Raw genomic sequence first — 18,556 nt, forward strand, 5'->3', positions numbered from 1 at the left:
GTAATTACATTTCTGACCACATTATCTGGGTGTGTTAATCTGACTTTGAGAAATTTGACTAGGACCTTATCGAAATTCATTTTCTGAACAATAACCAAATTTGTTTCAAACATCATCTAAAAGTGCTGACTGTTAATGGGAAGGTCAGAATCTTAGGCGATCATGCATTGTAAGTACCTGCTCGATGATTTGTCGGATAGTGTTCAGTCGGACCACACCTGAGGACTTCTCAGAACCGGCGTCTTTTGGCTCAGTTTCTAACATAAGGACACAGAACGCAGTGGTCATACAGAAATACATGTTGGTCACATTGAGAAGAAAGTTCTTTCATACACAAACTCATGGACAGACAGAGACTGGCAGAGACTCACTGGCAATAACAAACAAGTCAGGTATCTCAGAGGCCAGTCTCTCGTTAGCAGCATCAGCGATGGGGCCAAACAGGACAACAGGGCGCCGGAATCCAGCTGCAATGACACAACGATTTAAATGAAACGTTAAGCTAAAAAACATTTGCATAATTTTGGTCCAAATGGTCTCTCTAAATGACATACAGTGGTATGCAAAAGTTTGGGCACCCCTGTAAATGTTCATGATTTTCCTTTATAAATCATTGGTTGTTTGGATAAGAAATTTCAGTTAAATATATCATATAGGAGACAAGCACAGTGATAATTGAGAAGTGAAATAAAGTTAAATGGTTTAAAGAAAGTGTGCAAGAATTATTTAAACAAAATTAGGCATGTGCATAAGTTTAGTCACATCATTTTTTTTATTTCAATACCTTTAGCACTAATTATTAGAACTCAAAATTGGTTTGGTAACCTCAGTGACCCTTGACCTCCATACACAGGTGAATCCAATCATGAGAAAGTGTATTTAAGGAGGTCAATTGTAAGTGTTTCTCCGCTTTGCATCTTCTCTGAAGAGTGGCAACATGGGAGCCTCAAAACAACTCTCAAATGACCTGAAAACAATGATTGTTCAACATCATGGTTTAGGGGAAGGATACAGAAAGCTATCTCAGAGATTTAAGCTCTCAGTTTCAACTGTGAGGAACATTGTGAGAAATGTGAAGACCACAGGCACAGTTCTAGTTAAGGCCTGAAGTGGCAGACCAAGAAAAATCTCAGATAAGCAGAGGTGAAGGATGGTGAGAACAGTCACTGTCAACCCACAGACCAGCTCCAAAGACCTACAACATCATCTTGCTGCAGATGGTGTCACTGTGCATCGTTCAACTATTCAGCGCACTTTACACAAGGAGATGCTGTATGGAAGAGTAATGCAGAAAAAGCCTTTTCTCTGCACCCCCCACAAACAGAGTCGCTTGAGGTATGATAAAGCACATTTGGAACAAGGTGCTGTGGACTGATGAAACTAAAATAAAGTTATTTGGGCAAAACAAGGGGCATTATGCATGGTGGAAAAAGAACACAGCATTCCAAGAAAAACACATATTTTTCTTCAGCTACCTACAGGAAAATATGGTGGCAGTTCCATCATGCTGTGGGGCTGTGTGGCCAGTGCAGGGACTGGGAATCTTGTTAAAGTTCAGGGTCACATGGATTCCACTCAATATCAGCAGATTCTGGAGAACAATGTCCAGGAATCAGCGACAAAGTTGAAGTTGTGTCGGGGCTGGATCTTTCAACAAGACAACGACCCTAAACACTGCTCAAAATCTACTAAGGCATTCATGCAGAGGAACAAATACAACATTATGGAATGACCATCTCAGTCCCCATACCTGAATATTATTGAACATTTGTGGTGTGATTTAAAGTGGGCTGTCCATGCTCGGAAATCATCAAACCTGACTGAACTGGAGATGTTTTGTAAAGAAGAATGGTCCAAAATACCTTCAGCCAGAATCCAGACTGTAAATGGAAGCTATAGGAAGCGTTTAGAGGCTGTTACTTCTGCAAAAGGAGGATGCACAACATTTTTCTTTTGTGGTGCCTAAACTTATGCACATGTCTAATTTTGTTTAAATACTTCTTGCACACTTTCTGTAAATCATATAAACTTTATTTTACTTCTCAAAGATCACTTTGCTTGTCTCCTATATTATATATTTAACTGAAATGTATTTAACTGAAACCAATGATTTATAAAGGAAAAACAAAAACATTTACGGGGTGTCCAAACTTTTGCAAACCAATACAAATTTATGTCTGACTTTCCTATAATACAGGGGTGTTCAAACCATACACAATATCTTACCACAGGTGCTTTAACTAAATTGCTTCTTTTCTCTCCCTGTATGTGTGTTTGAATGCTGTTTTATATTTTACATTGTATGCATTATTCAGTTGAACTGTTATTGGTGGCGACGTATTTTGTCCTTGTATGAAAGAGATCTTTGGCAAACTAATCCTTCAATTGAAAACAGGAAAGTGTGAAGACATGGTCTTTACCAGATCTCTGAAAGTGCCCTATTTTAATATCTAAATATTAACCCTTAGAACTTTTTCAGATTGAATTAGTGAAATTTCGAAATATATCACAGTTCACAGTTGCTACTTTATATAACTATTAAAAATGCAATATAAAATGAACCATAACTTTGTCTCAACAACACATAAGAAGAAGAAGAAGAAACATTTAAAGCCTGAATATGTGACCTAAGAACACACACACACACACACACACACACACACACACGCACGTGCACGTACACACACACACACACACACACACACACACACACACACACACACACACACACACACACACACACACACACACACACACACACACACACACACACACACAGGATGATGTCCATATAAGGAGTTGTGCATTATTCCCACATACACACTTATATACCAAGGGTGCACTAACAGCGGATCATTTACCATTTATCTGTAATGCTCGGATCAGAGAATAATTTGACATGGTGACCATCGTGAAATACAAAAATATTATGTAGTCTGATCCTGACATTAGATCAGAAGTGTAGCCAGAGAGTCCAAACAACTTAAATGAACAGGTGTTTCACTAACCCTCTCGGAGCACCACTCGTTCATAGGCAGGGAAGCGTGTGGCCAGAGTCTGACCACTCAGGTTCTCTCTGGTCCTCTTCAAGTCCTTCCTCTTCAGAGAACGCTGGCTGCGTAGCCGCCAAAAATCAGCTCGATCGCCCACAACGGCTTTATGACAAGTCTGGACACTGGCCATCTGCTCGGCTCTAACAAAGGCAACATATACATTATTATATACACATGAACCAATCCAGCTCGGAAAGTGACTGTTTTTATGTTATTATTCTGTCTCTGTTTGGGGTTTCATGAACAGAAACGATGAATAAAATTATTCATTTGCTGTGTCCTTCATCTGAATCAGACCTGATTGAGAAAGCATTTGGGTGTATACAGTGGCAGCTCAAACATTTAGCCCATCAAACTGCTGAATGACTGGGTCTGAGATTCACAAGATGCTTCCTCATCTTGTCACAGGTTGCAGCTCATCATCTAAGATTATGCTTGATTTTGATCAATATAATATTCTCATAATATTACAACTTTATTCTCATAATATTACTACTTTATTCTTGCCACTTTATTCTCATGATATTATTACTTTATTCTTGCAACTTTATTCTCATAATATTACAACTTTATTCTCATAATATTACAACTTTATTTTTGCCACTTTATTCTCATGATATTACTACTTTATTCTCATAGTTACAGAAATTGCATATTGTGCATTTAACATTCATGTTTTGCGTTATATAGAGAACCCCTTGCAAACGAGATGATGCAGCAAAACGATTTTTTAAAATTTTTCCAAAAAACAAACTAAATTAATGAAGCATACAATGAACAACTGATGTTCTAATTACCTGCTCTTATTGGGGATGATGCCCTTCTCCAGCAGCTGCTTCTCCTTGCCAACGCGGATCGCCAGCCAGTTGCCGAGCTTGCCGTCATACAGCGTGTCCACCACCTTGAAGATGTCGCCCCGGCTGAAGGCCAAGCCCTGAGGAGTCTCCTTTTCATACTCAAAGTGGGTGCGGATAAAGAAGGAGTCCCCACGTCCCGACACCAAGATGTCGTTATAAACTAAAGTAACAGAGGAAAAACAAGGATTGCTATTTTAGGCCTATTATTACACTACCAAAAGACAATAATATATTTAGTTTGCATCGTAAATATGTATGCATATAAACATACACAAATATGTATATATATGTATATATATATATATGTATATATATATATATACGTATATATATATAAATATATATATATACGTATATATATATAAATATGTATATATATATATACGTGTATATATATATAAATATGTATATATATACGTATATATATATAAATATGTATATATATATGTATATATATGTATATAGACATATTTAAAAAAAATCTAAAAAAGATCCTTGTATCGATAAAATCATAGAACTGATGTCTTTTGGGGTGAGAAGTGCAACTCTGACTTTGCATGTGGAGGAAATGTCTTACCGTCAAGTTTGCTCTGGGCAAGGATGGTGACCACTTCCCCTTTAGGAATCTCTAACAAGAAGAGCACGGCTTCCTCTCTCACCACACCTTGAAAATCAACGTTGTTCACCTTAAAGACAAAGTAAAGGACGATAACGGACTGTTTAGGACTAGGACCGAAAATAGATTCCAAAGAGTAAAATAAGCTTAGTTTCAGAGAAACTATTCTTATTTCTTGCCCTTAAAAGAAAAAATTACTTGGAAAAGCAAGTTTTCCACTAAAATAATAATTATCACATTGTAACATCTTCTTCCCTGACCCTCTTTTTGGAGTCCCTGATCAAAAATGACATGCCCAAACTAAATAGAGTAAATCTCTCTAAATCAGTTACAAGCTCTATGTGGATTATCTTGGTATCAAAATAAAGATAACACTTGTGAGATTCCACCAGAGGTGAAAGTTTCACTGTAGATGCCACTGTGTCAGAGTAAATGCACATAGGACACAGCATAACTGAAGGATTTTTATCGCTTGCATAAAAAAATATTGCATTGAAGTGCAAATATCACCTTTTTTTTTTTTAAACCTCTCCAAATGCGTGTGAATCACTTCATTAGTGAGTCAAGAGGACATAAATGCATATGACGCATTTGTGCAGACATTCGTTCAGTCATGATCAATCCGGGATTTGTCCCCAAAGCATGCTGGGAAGTGTAATTCTTCATTAGAAGTGGTTTTGGATAAAAGTGGATAAAAATCAATAAAATCTATTAAAAAAAATAAAAAAGAAGTGGTTTTGAAATAACTTGTTTTGATAAACAGCAAAGGTAAGACAACATTTCTGCTTGTATTTCTTGAAAGTCAGTTGTTGTTTTGCTCTTATTTTGGGGCTGGATCCGTGAATCTTGTTCGTAGAGTGATAAAAATTTAACCGTTAGAATCTGTGAATTCTCTGCTGTCCAGCCGACACGTTTTTTTGTTTACATAATCACGCTGACGCTCCGGTGCCGCTTTTCAATGTGTGCACTGTAAGGGGTTTTTCGCTCCTGCTGTTTGATCCATCAGTGTTTTAACTGTGTTTCGTGAAAATAAGAATGGTTTATATGAGCTTTTAGCTGAGTTTCTGACCTTTCTGTGGGTATGCAGCATGTCTGTGTTTGTTAAAGTTAAAGGTTTTATGACGCGTTAACCTTCATGGATGGTGAAGGTCAACGCCTGTGGGAACATGGCTTGTCATATTAAAAATGCTTATATTATATCAAAGTTGAGTGTCTCATTAAGCGTCCACAAAAGTCTGAGTAAAAATAACTATTCATAACTATTAAAAAAACCTGGTTTGAAAACAGGTCATTTTGATGTTTAGACTGGTTTAGACCACTGGTCAGGACAGTGTTGGCGTGTCAGATAACGCTCTGATTGACAGCTCCTTCGTTTTGATTGAATCTCCCTGGCTCCGCCCATGTCAAACAGTCTCATAGCAACAACACAGTAATGGCGACTGTAAACAGAAGCCAGTCGTATATGTTTGAGCCCTTTGATGACTCGGAGGATGAGGGAGGAGGGGGATTCAACTTGGCAGGTCAGGGTCTGCCCTGTCTGTGCGGGAGGATCCCCTTGCAGGACCTCTCCCCGGCTGTTGGAATTTTGCAATTCTCCAAGAGCGCCACTTTTTTTTTAATGAAATCAGGACCTGGTACCTTTAAGATCTGGTCTCCAACACGCAGACCCTCTTCCTCGGCAGGACTGCCCTCTTGAACGCCAGCAATGAAGATTCCAACTTCATTTCCTCCAGCCAACCTCAGTCCGACGCTGTCGCCCTTCTGGAAATTTACCATCACTGTGTTTGGTCTGCAGGAGGACAAATGTGTGACACCATTCCCAGCGTAGGTTAGCTTTAATAACATGAGAGTATGAAGAAAATGTGCAGATCTGCTTCACTTACCCATACATTTTTTCATCCTCTGAACTTGGCCTGAGGAGAATCTTGGGTGTGGTTGTTACAGCAGCTGTTGGTGAGAAAAATCAAGATTGTCAATAACATGTCAGGCAGGTTGAAGTGTAACAAAGTGTTGGAAATACTAAATCATTCAAGTTCAGTGTGAAGAATTTGGCCATGATAACCTGGAGGGGCTTCTGTGTGCAGTGTGTCCACATCAGCTGAGGCATGAGGCTCTTCAGGGACTTTGAATGGAGAGGCCATGGCTGACATCTTAGCTGTCCTCGAGTGCTCTTCCCTGTCACACACACAGTCTCGGGTCAATCAGGACACATCGAGTGACCTTGAGCAACTCTGGATTCGAAATTAAACGAACAAGATGTGCTTTAACTGCACACTTTCAGCTTTAATTTGAGGGTATTTACATCCAAATCAAATGAACAGTGTAGGAATTACAACTCTTTCTATATGTACCTCCCACTTTTTAGGTGGACCAAAAGTAATGGGACAGTTGACTGAAAAGCTATTCAGAGGCCTGGCAGAGAATCATCAGGGATGAAACCCAGTGTCTGGTGATTCTATGCCTTCCAGACTTCAGCCTGGAATTGACTGCAACTACTTGCAACCAAGTATTAAACAATGAAAGTTCAATTTATGATTGTTTAGTTTGTTCCATTACTTTTGGTCCCCTAAAATGTAGGCGGCACATATAGAAAGTGTTAAATTACTACACCGTTCAACTGATTTGGATGTAAATACCCTCAAATTAAAGCTGAAAGTGTGCAGTGTATTCGCACTTTTTCAATGTTTGCTATTGTTGTAAAGGTGTTTGCTCTACCGTTTTTATGAACAATGTCTTGGTTGTTTCTTTTTGCTGGGTGGTTGACAGTAAGGATAAAGAAGTAGATACAAGGGGGAGCTGAGTAGAGGAAAAGGCGGAAAACCGACCAGACAAAATTCCGCTTTAACTCAAGCTAGTCCAATAGCCTACAGCTACAGCTAACTCTGAGCATGATCCAGTCAGTGAGTACAAATAGTTTAGTGGTATATCAAAGGTATAACTAGGACACAGAGATGCCTCATGAGAACATCCATGTTACATCGCCTTAAGTCGCCAAAAGGAAACGGAGAAAAACTGAGCCTTTTCTTATAGTTTTGACTCATCTGTCCTACCTGGGGTTGTCTCTTTCATTGGAAGAGTGGGAGGACAGATCAGACTGGTGGGACCTCCTCTCCTCTGGGGGAGAATAGGAATGGTACGACTCCATCTCTGACATGTCTGGCAGACCAACAATAGACAGACAGACACTCAGTTAGACACAAACGTTTCTTTCAAGCTAAATCCCCTCGTCCAGACCCACCACCACCACCACCACCAGAAGAGAATGGTTGCCTCAGCTCTCCAACTAAACGGCACATTGGACAGACTGAGAATGTTATTAGAGGTGTTTGTCAGGATTGTGAGGACAAAACTGGCACCACAGCTCACGAGTCAAGATAAAAGCAGCCAACACTCAAAGAACAGAGGGTGAAAAGTACCCAGATTTGTGTTGACACTCACTAATTTGACATCATTTGAAAAACCCTGGTAGATTTCAGTTTTTTTTCAGCTGCTGCTCAACAAAAAAGCATGTGGACACCTGAAGGGTTAGAAGGAGCAGATATCTGATCGAAGCTTGGAATGTCATCTAGAGCAGACCGAGTACCTCCATGTATGTCATGGGGAGGTCACTCGAGATGGATTGTTCAACCTGGCCTTGGAACACTGAGAGGAAGATGTGCCATCTTTGCTCAAAATGCAACCACAGATTAAGTTGAACATGACATGGCTCCAACTGATCAATAACTACAGTCCAATAAGAGGGATGTTTCAGGTTTTGTGAAGGTTTTATGCTCAATCACAGTGAAAATATGGCCATTTTTCAATGGGGACAATAAATGAATTGGACTTTCTTGAACAAGTTTTTTTGCGTTTATTTCATGATTCACAATATAGTAATACTCAAAAAAGGTGTTAATTCTCTTAACATTTAAGAAATAAATTGTAAGGTAAAGTAAGCTCCAGCTTAATAGGAGAATCTATACTGCTTTATAATCACACACACAATCAGATAGAGTAGAATTTGGCTGCTTTTATCCATCAGTGTGGCTCTGGAGAGAGAGAGAGAGAGAGAGAGAGAGAGAAGAGAAGAGAGTCGTACACCAACAAACCCGGAGACATTTCATGACTTCGACATGAGAGACAAGCAAGAGGACCTGATACAAAAGAGACGGCAACAAATCTCCCCTTGAAAGCGCCTCGCCATGACAAACCCTGTTAACAGCAACCAAGCGGGTCATGTTTAACAGGACTTCAGTCACTCATGGCTTTGAACAGATCATTTGTACCTTTAATGTAAAAAAGAAAGGAGGACGCCGGTTAGTCAGAGGATTGATTAGTTTGATTAGTGTGACGGACACTCTGCATGCAGAGCTGTTAAGTACCAGAGGGGATGGAGTTTGAAGAGTGAGGCATCGGAATGGAGAAGAGGAAACTACGTGAAAGAGAGACAATCAAAGGGAGCAAGAAAAAGTGAGTATTAAACCTCAAACCTGATATGAAGAAGTGTTGAGAAACAACATCAATACCTCAGATTTACGTCCACGTCACTTCACTGTTCTACGGTCCAAAGATATCTTGACGACTACGAGAGAGACTGGACATCCCTCTCAAAAACGGTTCAATAGGTTCAATTGGATCAATATTTGTAATAATAAAACTTCAGTGGGACAGCTATATAAAGGAAGGGGTAAGGGCATAAGATCTATAAGTGTAGTTCCATGTTTTGGAAACTTTGGCAACCACACTCTGGGAATTGTAGCAAGCGTTTTAAACGCTAAAGATAAACGCTGTTGAACACATTAAATCAGTGTTTTCCATCAAAAGGTTCACAAATTCCTGCCTAAATTATAATTCTATTGTTTCTATTTTTAGGATCATGAATCAAAAAAAAGCAGGTGATACGCTCTGGCAACCCCTAGTGAGGGATAAGCCGGGTTTGAGTGAGCAAGTGAAGGAGCATGATAATGAGATGGGAGGTAAGTTTTACACTCATTTATTTGTTATTACACTAAGAAAATCAAACATCTTACCCACTTAATGAGCCACGCTTTGTCATGCAATATTCTGTGTTCACAAAAATAAACCATCAACCATCTTTGTCTGAAAAGTCACGATTCAATCATCCATCAGACAACCGATATTGTTGCTCATGATTTTAGCTCTGCACTTAATGAATGCACACAATTCAAAGTACATAATGGATTTAAATATATTTATTTATTTAATCAGAGAAAATGAACCATGTATTAAAGAGCTAAAAGATTAAGAGCTGTGTTTAAAGAGAAGTGCAAAAAAGGGTGAAAGCTTTACAACTCAGGTGTCACAGCCAGTTTACAGCTTAGTGAGAAAGGCAACAGGGCTGTTACACATGCTGTGTCTTGGCTGCTCCTTCATCTAAAAGTAGGACATATTATCTGGAAGAGAAAGCACACAAGAAAAGATGGCACTTTAGAGCGCTTACAGGTGATCGCTTCTGTTGGTTAAGACAAGCATTCTGATATCAGATTTAAACACAGGGGATCTTTCTCTTTCATTAAATTGTTGTATCTCAGCAGATGCAATCACAAACGTGATTGAGCTCACACCCGACGCATGGTGAGGTTAGATAAAAAGTCAAGACGCGAGTAGATACAAACACAATATTCAGAATTCTACAAGCGACTTTTAACTATGTAATTACACTGCCTGGCACCCAAAAAAGTCACATACTCAAACTTTCGCTTATAGTGCAAGTCCCTGTGGGGGTCAGGTCAAGTCAAGTCAAGTTAATTTTGATAGCACATTTAAAAACAACCAGGGTTGACAAAGTAAAAAGATACGACATCAAGACACAAAACATAAAACAGTAAACATAAGAAAAATACACTGTAATATAGTGAAATAATAAAGATTTCCTTAAGTGAAGGCCATGGAGAAGAGGAAGGGTCTTTAAAAGGGATTTAATTGTTGGGGCAGATTTAATTTACTATGGGTAAATCATTCCATAGTTTGTGGCAGCTACAGTTTTTAGCTGTCTGAGTCGCCTCTAAAAGCAACCAGAAAGTTGACCTCAAAGCTCGTGATAAGTTGTGAATATCACCAGTGACTAAAACTAACAGGAAGCCGGTGGAAGGAGAGCAACACAGGTGTGATATGGTCTCTCTCTCTTATTTCCAGTCAAGAGGTGACCAGCTGTGTTCTGGATGAGCTGGTCAAATTAGAATAATCCAGCCATGACGTTATAAAAGTCTGGATCAGTCTTTCTAAATCTTTAGAAGGGAGATACAGTAGGTCTTCACTTTGGTGATAAGATTCAGCCTTGATGACTGATGAGACCTAACCCTAAACCCTAAACCTTACGCAACGATATCTGCCCAAAATATGAGTTCAGCTGACCTAAATGTTGTGATTTTTTTTTTCAAATTCACAAACTTTCAAGGACCCATAGGAACCCTGTTTATAATCAATTCTTCACATTAACAATCGAAACACTACAAGGTTAGAAAATAAAAAGATCATATATCATCGGTCACAACATGAAGAATTTGGACACAGCAGTCCTGCGTTTACAACCTAATAGCTAATAAAGAAGTGCAGTCAGTGACTCACCATCATTATCCGAGTCAGAGTCTGCAAGAGGGGGGATGCGGACCAGGATCTGCCTGCGGTCCCTTTGGACCACCAGCTGCAATTTCCCTCTGGACTTCTCGATCAGTTTCCCAGCATCTTGCAAAGAGAGGTTCTCAGTCACAGTTCCATTGATCTGCGTGCACACACACACACACACACACACACACACACACACACACACACACACACACACACACACACGCACGCACACAGGTTATCGTAAGGACCCTGAAAACCTCCATGAATGTACTTTTAAAAACGAAGCTGAGCATCTGCTGGGCCTGCAGATATTTCACAATAAAAGATAAAAAAAATAATTATAAAAGTTACAAAAGAACAGATTCAGGAAATAGGAACAGTAGAATTATTTTACTTTGAAATCGGTACAGTATCAGTCATGTTTTTGACATATTTAACAGATAAAAATGTTGAAGCTTTGATCAAAGATCATTTCCACTACATATTATGAATGTGTATGTTATAATGAAATTTAAGTTTGTGATTGTGTGACTGTGGATGAATGTGTGAACAACCTTCAGGATGATGTCTCCCTCCTGGAGGTTCCCATCCTTGGCAGCCAGGCCTGTGTTGGTCATCTGTTTAATAAAGATCTGACTCCCGAGACGCAGACCATACTCTGTAAAAAACATAAAAACACACCACAGATGTGAAATCCCTGTGAGAGGGAAATGTGAATGTAGTGTTGTCTGTTCTGAAGCCAACCAGGGAATGAAAATATCTTGAATAGCCGAATAGCCACCAGGGGGAAACCTAACCCTTTGAATGGAAGTCTATGGGGAACAGCAACAACGTTTCAGCTTTTCTTCAATAAAATAATGTCTATTTAGTAAATTATGTTGCCATTTAAAAGGAAAATAGACAATAGAATACAACAATATGAGCAGACGCCAGTGTGATTGACAGCTTGTACCGTCCAATAAAAGCATGGTTGACGGTGAAGCCTCTGAGCTTCCAGTTGCAAAATTTCAACATGGTGTAGACGTTTTTGCTAGTGATGGTACAACATTATGGTGGCCATGAGGTGCAAAACAGAAACGCAAATCACAAAACACAAATGCAAATCAAAAAACACAAATGCAAATCATCAAACACAAATCAAAAAACAAACACAAACGCAAATCAAAAGACAACAAATGCAAAACAAAAATGCAAATCAAAAAACACAAACGCAAAACAATATACACAAACGCAAAAGAAATAACACAAACGCAAATCAATAAAAGCAAATCATAAAATACAAACGCAAATCACAAAACAAATGCAAATCAAAAAACACAAAGGCAAAACAAAAAACACAAATGCAGATCAAAAAACACAAACGCAAATATGGAGGGATGCACAGTCCGCACAGTCTGTGTTTTTAACAGAAGGAAATGCACCAGAAACATATCCACCCTGCTATCATGGATGTCTGCTATCCACCAAAAAGTTATACATCCATAGGTGTATCCATGCATGTTATTTTGCGTAATATGTTGTAGTACTTCCTGTTGAATATGGGGGTTTTGGTCAAGGAGCTACTGAGGATGATATGATGTCCGTCATATGCAGACTGCCACCAAATTCATACGAGGTTTAAGCTAAACAATACGCTTCCTCATACATATGCGACAACAACCGCGGTGAAGTTTCAGGGTGGATATTCAACAGACATTCGCTCCAGATCCAGCGGCACCCTCCTGCATCTCTCCCTAGAGATTGTTCAGACCCATCGCTCTTGACTACCGCAGTCTCATTTCCAGACCGTCAACAAATGACCGTTTCAATGCCAATATTTACATTAAAAAACAGCTAAAAAAATATGAGTACTAAAATGGAATAAAGCTTCCAGGTCATGAGACCTAAAGCAAAGAAAAGACACACATTTCTTACTCCATTTTAATACTTCTAATTTTTTCTTTCATTTTTTAATGTAAATATTTGCATTTAATTTTTTGATGGACCGTAAATGAGACCACGGTAGTCAAGCTCGATCGGTCAGACTTTGAACAAACCGTAATAACACGTTACTCAAAATAACATGCACCACGCATACACCTATGGATGTATAACATAACCCCTTTTGCTGGGTAGCAGACATCCATGATGGCAGGGTGGATAATATAATATGTGTCTGGTGGTTCCTTCTTGTTAAAAACACGGACTGGGCGTCCGTCCAATGAAAGATGACCCTGGTCAATTGCAGATACCTACCTTTTCCGTTTTGAGTTAATGTTTTTGCGCTTTGTGCTTTTGAGTTAGTGTTTTTTGATTTGTGTTTTTTGTTTTGTGTTTGTGTTTTGCACCTCAGGGCCTCCATACAACATACTACATCGGTCCTCACCACCATAGGTGCAGAGAGACGGCGACTCCTGTTAAAGTCTAAGAACAAAACAATTCTAATTTAACCATATTTGTCAGTCCTTGCAAAAATAAAATAATTACTATGCCCAATTCTTTGGTTGTGAAGGCAGCATGAGCAGAGCTGCTCTGCACTCAGTGCGCAGTGCTGTGTTCATGTCTCTGCTCCTGAGTGGATCTAATCACGCAACATTGTGTATTTTAATACGTTTTGACGGGCTGAAACGTACCGAAATACCGTTGTTTGTCGTTGCGTATTGAACCGAACAGGGTGTACTGAACGGTTCGGTAAAATACCGAATATTATTGCATCCCTATGAATAACAGTTAAATAACAGTTAAGCTGCAGCCACAGGTGGAAGCTTGTGTGTTTTACCTTCACTGGGTTTGTTCTTCACCAGCAGGACGTTGACAGGTTTTTCTAGTGGCTCCAGCTCTCTGGAAGGTTCTGGAGATGGAGGGTTGTCATTAAGGTGGTCTCTGCTCCTGTACTTCCCTACTTTTCCTCCCCCTCGTTCATACTTGTCCTCTAGGCGATAGCTGTCCCCAGGGCTCCGCTCTCGGCTGTGGTACCGCTGGCGCTCAGTGCTGATGTCCAAGGTTCGTTCCCGGCTGGTCTCCCTCCTGGGTCTGTCCAGGCTGGAGGTTCGCTCCTGGTTCCTCCCGTGGCTCCGCCCTCTCTGGTTGTAGTCCTGCCCACCCCTGTACTCAGGCTCTAGGTTACCTTTGCTGTCAGAGGCGTGATCCCGGCCTTCGTCGTGGTACCAGCTGTTGTCATTGTCAGCATCGTAGTAGTGGCTGGAGGGAGTATATTCCCGACTGTCTCCACTTGGGGAGGGGGGCTGCTTCATGTGAACTGACACCCTACGAGGTCTCTTCACTGTCTGATGGAGAAAGAAATATAAAAAAAAGACCTTAATTAAAATTGTCAGAAGAGTTTTATCTATTTATTGAACTGTTTTCATTTAATCGGGGGTTTAAACTCAGAGCCGGTGGAATTTTTCCCAGTCTTTTTTGTATTGTCTTTTAAACCTGGGGCTCTGTTACCTGCCTGTCAACATATAGACTGTTACTGTAACTTTTCCACGACAAAAATAGTACCTACTCAACATGGGTGGAATCATCACTGCACGGCTGGATGAAACTGCTGTGACTTTACACCCGACACACAAATGAGTGACTAGTGACTTGTAAAGCAGTTGTTTTCAGTGTAACTGAATCATTAGAATCAGTTCATTAAAACTATTTGTTCAGTACTTTCTCCCTGACCGGAGCACAGACTCCGTCTGGACTGAAATACAGCGGCATTGTGATGCCGCTCACCGCTCGCTAAATACGCCAAACTCCTCTGTTAAATATTGAGATTTTAAACATTGCCCTGGTAATTGTTGGAGATGTTTTAACCTCTTCTTCCCTGACCCTCTTTTTGGAGTCCCTGCTCGAAAATGACATGCCCAAACCAAATAGAGTAAACCTCTGCAGTTACAAGCTCTATGTGGATTATCTTGGTATCAAAATAAAGATAACACTTCCAGAGATTCCACCAGAGGTGTAAGTTTCACTGTAGATGCCACTGTGTCAGAGTAAATGTACATGGAACACAGCATAACTGAAGGATTTTTTTTTCTCTCGCCTAAAGAAATATTGCATTTTAAAAGAAATATCACCTTTAAAATATGCAGTAGGAGCTTAAAAACACATGGAGGTCATGTAACAACATGTGGACATGAGCTGTGCAAAGTCTGATGCTGCTGAAATAAAGCAAAGATGTCTGGGCGTTCTCACTTTTGGCTCAGCTTGGCACCATCTGTGCCATATTTGAGATTTCTTAGGTACCAAATTATTAAAAACCAATTTAATTTTATTTATATGTCAATATTGGTCTAAAAAGAACTTGTTTTGAAAAAAAATAAAAAAAAAGTTTAATAACTCGCCATAAATCGATGCTCCCTGTGCGGTGCGTAATAACAACTCTGTGAGTCTGCAGCGTCTTCAGTTACGCAGCGCCATAGCTCTGGCTTACCTTAGTCAATTAGGGTGATTGACAGCTCGTTTTAAACCTCTAAACCGGTAAAATCAGATCCCGGTCCCCAAAATGCGCATCAACCACTTCATTAGCGAGTTAAAAGGACATAAATGCATATGACGCATTTGGGCGGACATTCGCCCTTCTCTAATCAGAACGATCTAATGTCGCTCTTTAATGGTCAATCAGACCGGGATTTGTCCCCAAAGCATGCTGGGAAGTGTAGTTCTTCATTAGAAGCGGTTTTGTTCCGGTGGAAATAACTTGTTTTGATAAACAGAAAAGGTAAGACAATATTTCTGGTTGTATTTCTTGAAAGTCAGTTGTTGTTTTGCTCTTATTTTGGGGCTGGATCCGTGAATCTTGGTCGTAGAGTGATAAAAATGGTACAGCTGGAATCTGTAGATTCTCCGCTGTCCAGCCCACACGTGTTTTTTTGTTTACATAATCAAGCTGGCGCTCCAGTGCTGCTTTTCATTGTGTGCGCTGTGACGGTTTTTTTCCGCTCCTACTGTTTGATCAATCGGTGTTTTAACTGTGTTTCGTGAACATAAGAATGATTTATATGAGCTTTTAGCTGAGTTGTTGACCTTTCTGTGGGTATGCAGCATGTCTGTGTTTGTTAAAGTTAGATATGGTTTTATGACGCTTTTGTCGCTGCGTCTGACGATGCCCCCGATCCCGGGGGCAACCGTGAAGTAGAGGTTAAGGATGGTTAAGTCTTTTTAACTGATCTACAGTTCGTCATTGTTTCGGCTTGATTCTTGTGTCGGATGTTTCTTTCTGTGACGGCACGCTGACCAATCAGAAGCCAGCAGTCTGGCAACGTCACGCATAGTATCGCTGGTAGAGCAGGTACTAAAATAAGTACCTGGTATCAGATACTATGCATGTAGAAATGCAACTTAACCGTGCTGTGCAGAGCCGAGCAGGAAACGCGCAAATCGACATCAAGTTGTGTTCAAAAAAAGACCTGAACGTAGCGATTGAGACAAAAACCTTCTCATGGAAATGTTTACTGATGTTATAATCAAGTGAGAAATAAAAGCATAATTTTCCTATAGCCTTCCATTCAAATAGACTTCTTTTTGGCACCAGTGGAGTTGCCCCTGGTGGCTATTCAATATATTGCTACTTACAGGTTGGCTTCAGTGAGCAAATCAGAAAACCACATGCACTTTTTAATATATGATGTAAATCCTACTGATAATTGTGGTTATAGATAAAGCCTCAATAAAAACAATAACATTTGCTAAATGTATGGGTGCTGTCATGTTTACATTTCATGGCTGCCGCACACAGGAAGTTATTTTTTATGTTGTGACAGAGAAACAATGACATGACACCCTAGTGCTATGAAATTCCCATGAAAAATTGTGAATTCTGCTGCGCAAAAAACACGATCTTTCAGCAGTTTGATGGGATGAATAATTCTTGTCCCCACCCGCCCTGTGCTGTAGCTGTATACACACAAACACTCCCTCAGTCAGGTCTGATAGTATTGCATTACAGAGCATTTCTCCATGCTCTGTACAATGATGTTACATAGTTTGTGTTGGAGTCTGCCCCCGTCATAACTTGTGTGTTGATAATACTCACTATTTTGGCCACTTTGCCACATTTACGGAGAGACTGCACAGCAAAGGAATGAGGCACGCTGTCCATGGAGATGGAATTGACCTGAATGACACGATCATTCTCACTGGACGAAAAAACAACAACATCAACATGAAAATGAGAAAAATGATACAAGATAATGATAGAAATTAGGGTTGAGCAATGCAACAAGCAATGGGTACTATAGCAAAAACACAATCAACAGTATGGTAGTTGAACGTTTATGCATTGTACAAACACACTTAAAGCACAGTATGTTTTACTTCAAATGTGTGTTTTTTTCTATCCATACAACTGGGTTATTTATTATCTATATGAAGTCATGCCGTGAAGATAATTATCAATGTCAACAGATTTAAAAGAAAAATAAATGTTTTGGGCTTACTTCCTGGCACCAATATGAACTATTAAAATCATATTCACCAGTAAGCTCTGGTTTGTTCGAAAAAAGGTGGAGATAATCTCTGGGATAATAAACTGAGTATTGTACTTTGGACCGTCAATCCAATTAGTTGACTTAAAAAGACTTGGATTATGTGGGGAAAGCTGTTTAGAGCACGGTGATGGTGAGCTGCTTTCACAAATGTCACACGGGTACACATCTGGTATCAGTGTTGCAGTAAAAGTTACAGTACTGAGGCTGACAGCGGTGGAGGATTTGACACAGGAAAAACTGTTTTGTTCGGAGGATGACTGTGGGCGCACACTTACAAGAGCAATCCATCAGCTGGGCCTCCCTTTAGCACATCTGACACGATAATTGATGTCTCACCGTTCTCCACGTTAGGGTTGTCACGGCCACCTGACACAGCAATACCGAAACCCATCTTAGAGTCCTGCAGAAGAAAAGCCCATAAGAAAATACAGTAGAAGAAGAGAAAATAAAAATAAAAACTTTACAGGCTTCTCCGTTATCTCCAGTTAGCAGCATGAGACACAGAGGCTCATCCTCACTGAGAACACGGCTAATAAAATATAAGGCTAATTAATCTTGAGAATGTTTTTCTCGACTTTAAGCAGGCTTTTTCCACCTGGAAGCTTTAGTTTGTGTCCCTTTATAAACACACATAGATAAAAATCTATTATAAACCACAGATTTACCTGAATAACAAAAATTTACCAGACAAGGCAGTGTTGGACCAGCAATTCCTGACAGATTTTCTCTACGGACTTTGGCACAGGAGAATGGGCAGTTTACAAACTTTAGTTTCCAGTCAGACAAAGCTGTCCAACAGCGAAATAAAATGGCTAATGGAAGAGCCGTCAGTGCTGACTGAGACATGTGTGTGTATTTGTTACCTTATCACCAGTGATCCAAATCATCAGTTGTGACCAGAGCAAATTTGTGCATAATGCAGCAACTACTATCCAGAACCAAATACTATAATTTTGAATTTGAATAATTTTCAAGAGATGTTTGGAGAATTAGCTAAAACTC

At 39.8% G+C, this 18,556-nt stretch overlaps 1 protein-coding gene across 1 annotated transcript in view; it reads right to left on the reverse strand.

Moving 5' to 3' along the window:
* tjp2b (tight junction protein 2b (zona occludens 2)) overlaps positions 1-18,556 on the reverse strand; it is a 69,274-nt gene that overhangs the window by 12,050 nt on the left and 38,668 nt on the right. The window contains exons 3-16 of the mRNA XM_083900813.1: positions 17,830-17,954; positions 17,101-17,203; positions 13,852-14,359; positions 11,648-11,751; positions 11,094-11,247; positions 7,577-7,682; positions 6,589-6,701; positions 6,410-6,473; positions 6,165-6,315; positions 4,488-4,596; positions 3,851-4,070; positions 3,009-3,193; positions 372-467; positions 178-257 (exon numbers count right to left, since the gene is read on the reverse strand). Of these exons, the coding sequence (XP_083756939.1) occupies positions 178-257; positions 372-467; positions 3,009-3,193; positions 3,851-4,070; positions 4,488-4,596; positions 6,165-6,315; positions 6,410-6,473; positions 6,589-6,701; positions 7,577-7,682; positions 11,094-11,247; positions 11,648-11,751; positions 13,852-14,359; positions 17,101-17,203; positions 17,830-17,954 (2,118 nt within the window). The remainder of the gene's footprint in view (positions 1-177; positions 258-371; positions 468-3,008; positions 3,194-3,850; positions 4,071-4,487; positions 4,597-6,164; positions 6,316-6,409; positions 6,474-6,588; positions 6,702-7,576; positions 7,683-11,093; positions 11,248-11,647; positions 11,752-13,851; positions 14,360-17,100; positions 17,204-17,829; positions 17,955-18,556) is intronic.

This window comes from Microchirus variegatus (assembly GCF_963457635.1).
Source record: "Microchirus variegatus genome assembly, chromosome: 14".
Classification (NCBI taxonomy): Eukaryota; Metazoa; Chordata; class Actinopteri; order Pleuronectiformes; family Soleidae; genus Microchirus; species Microchirus variegatus.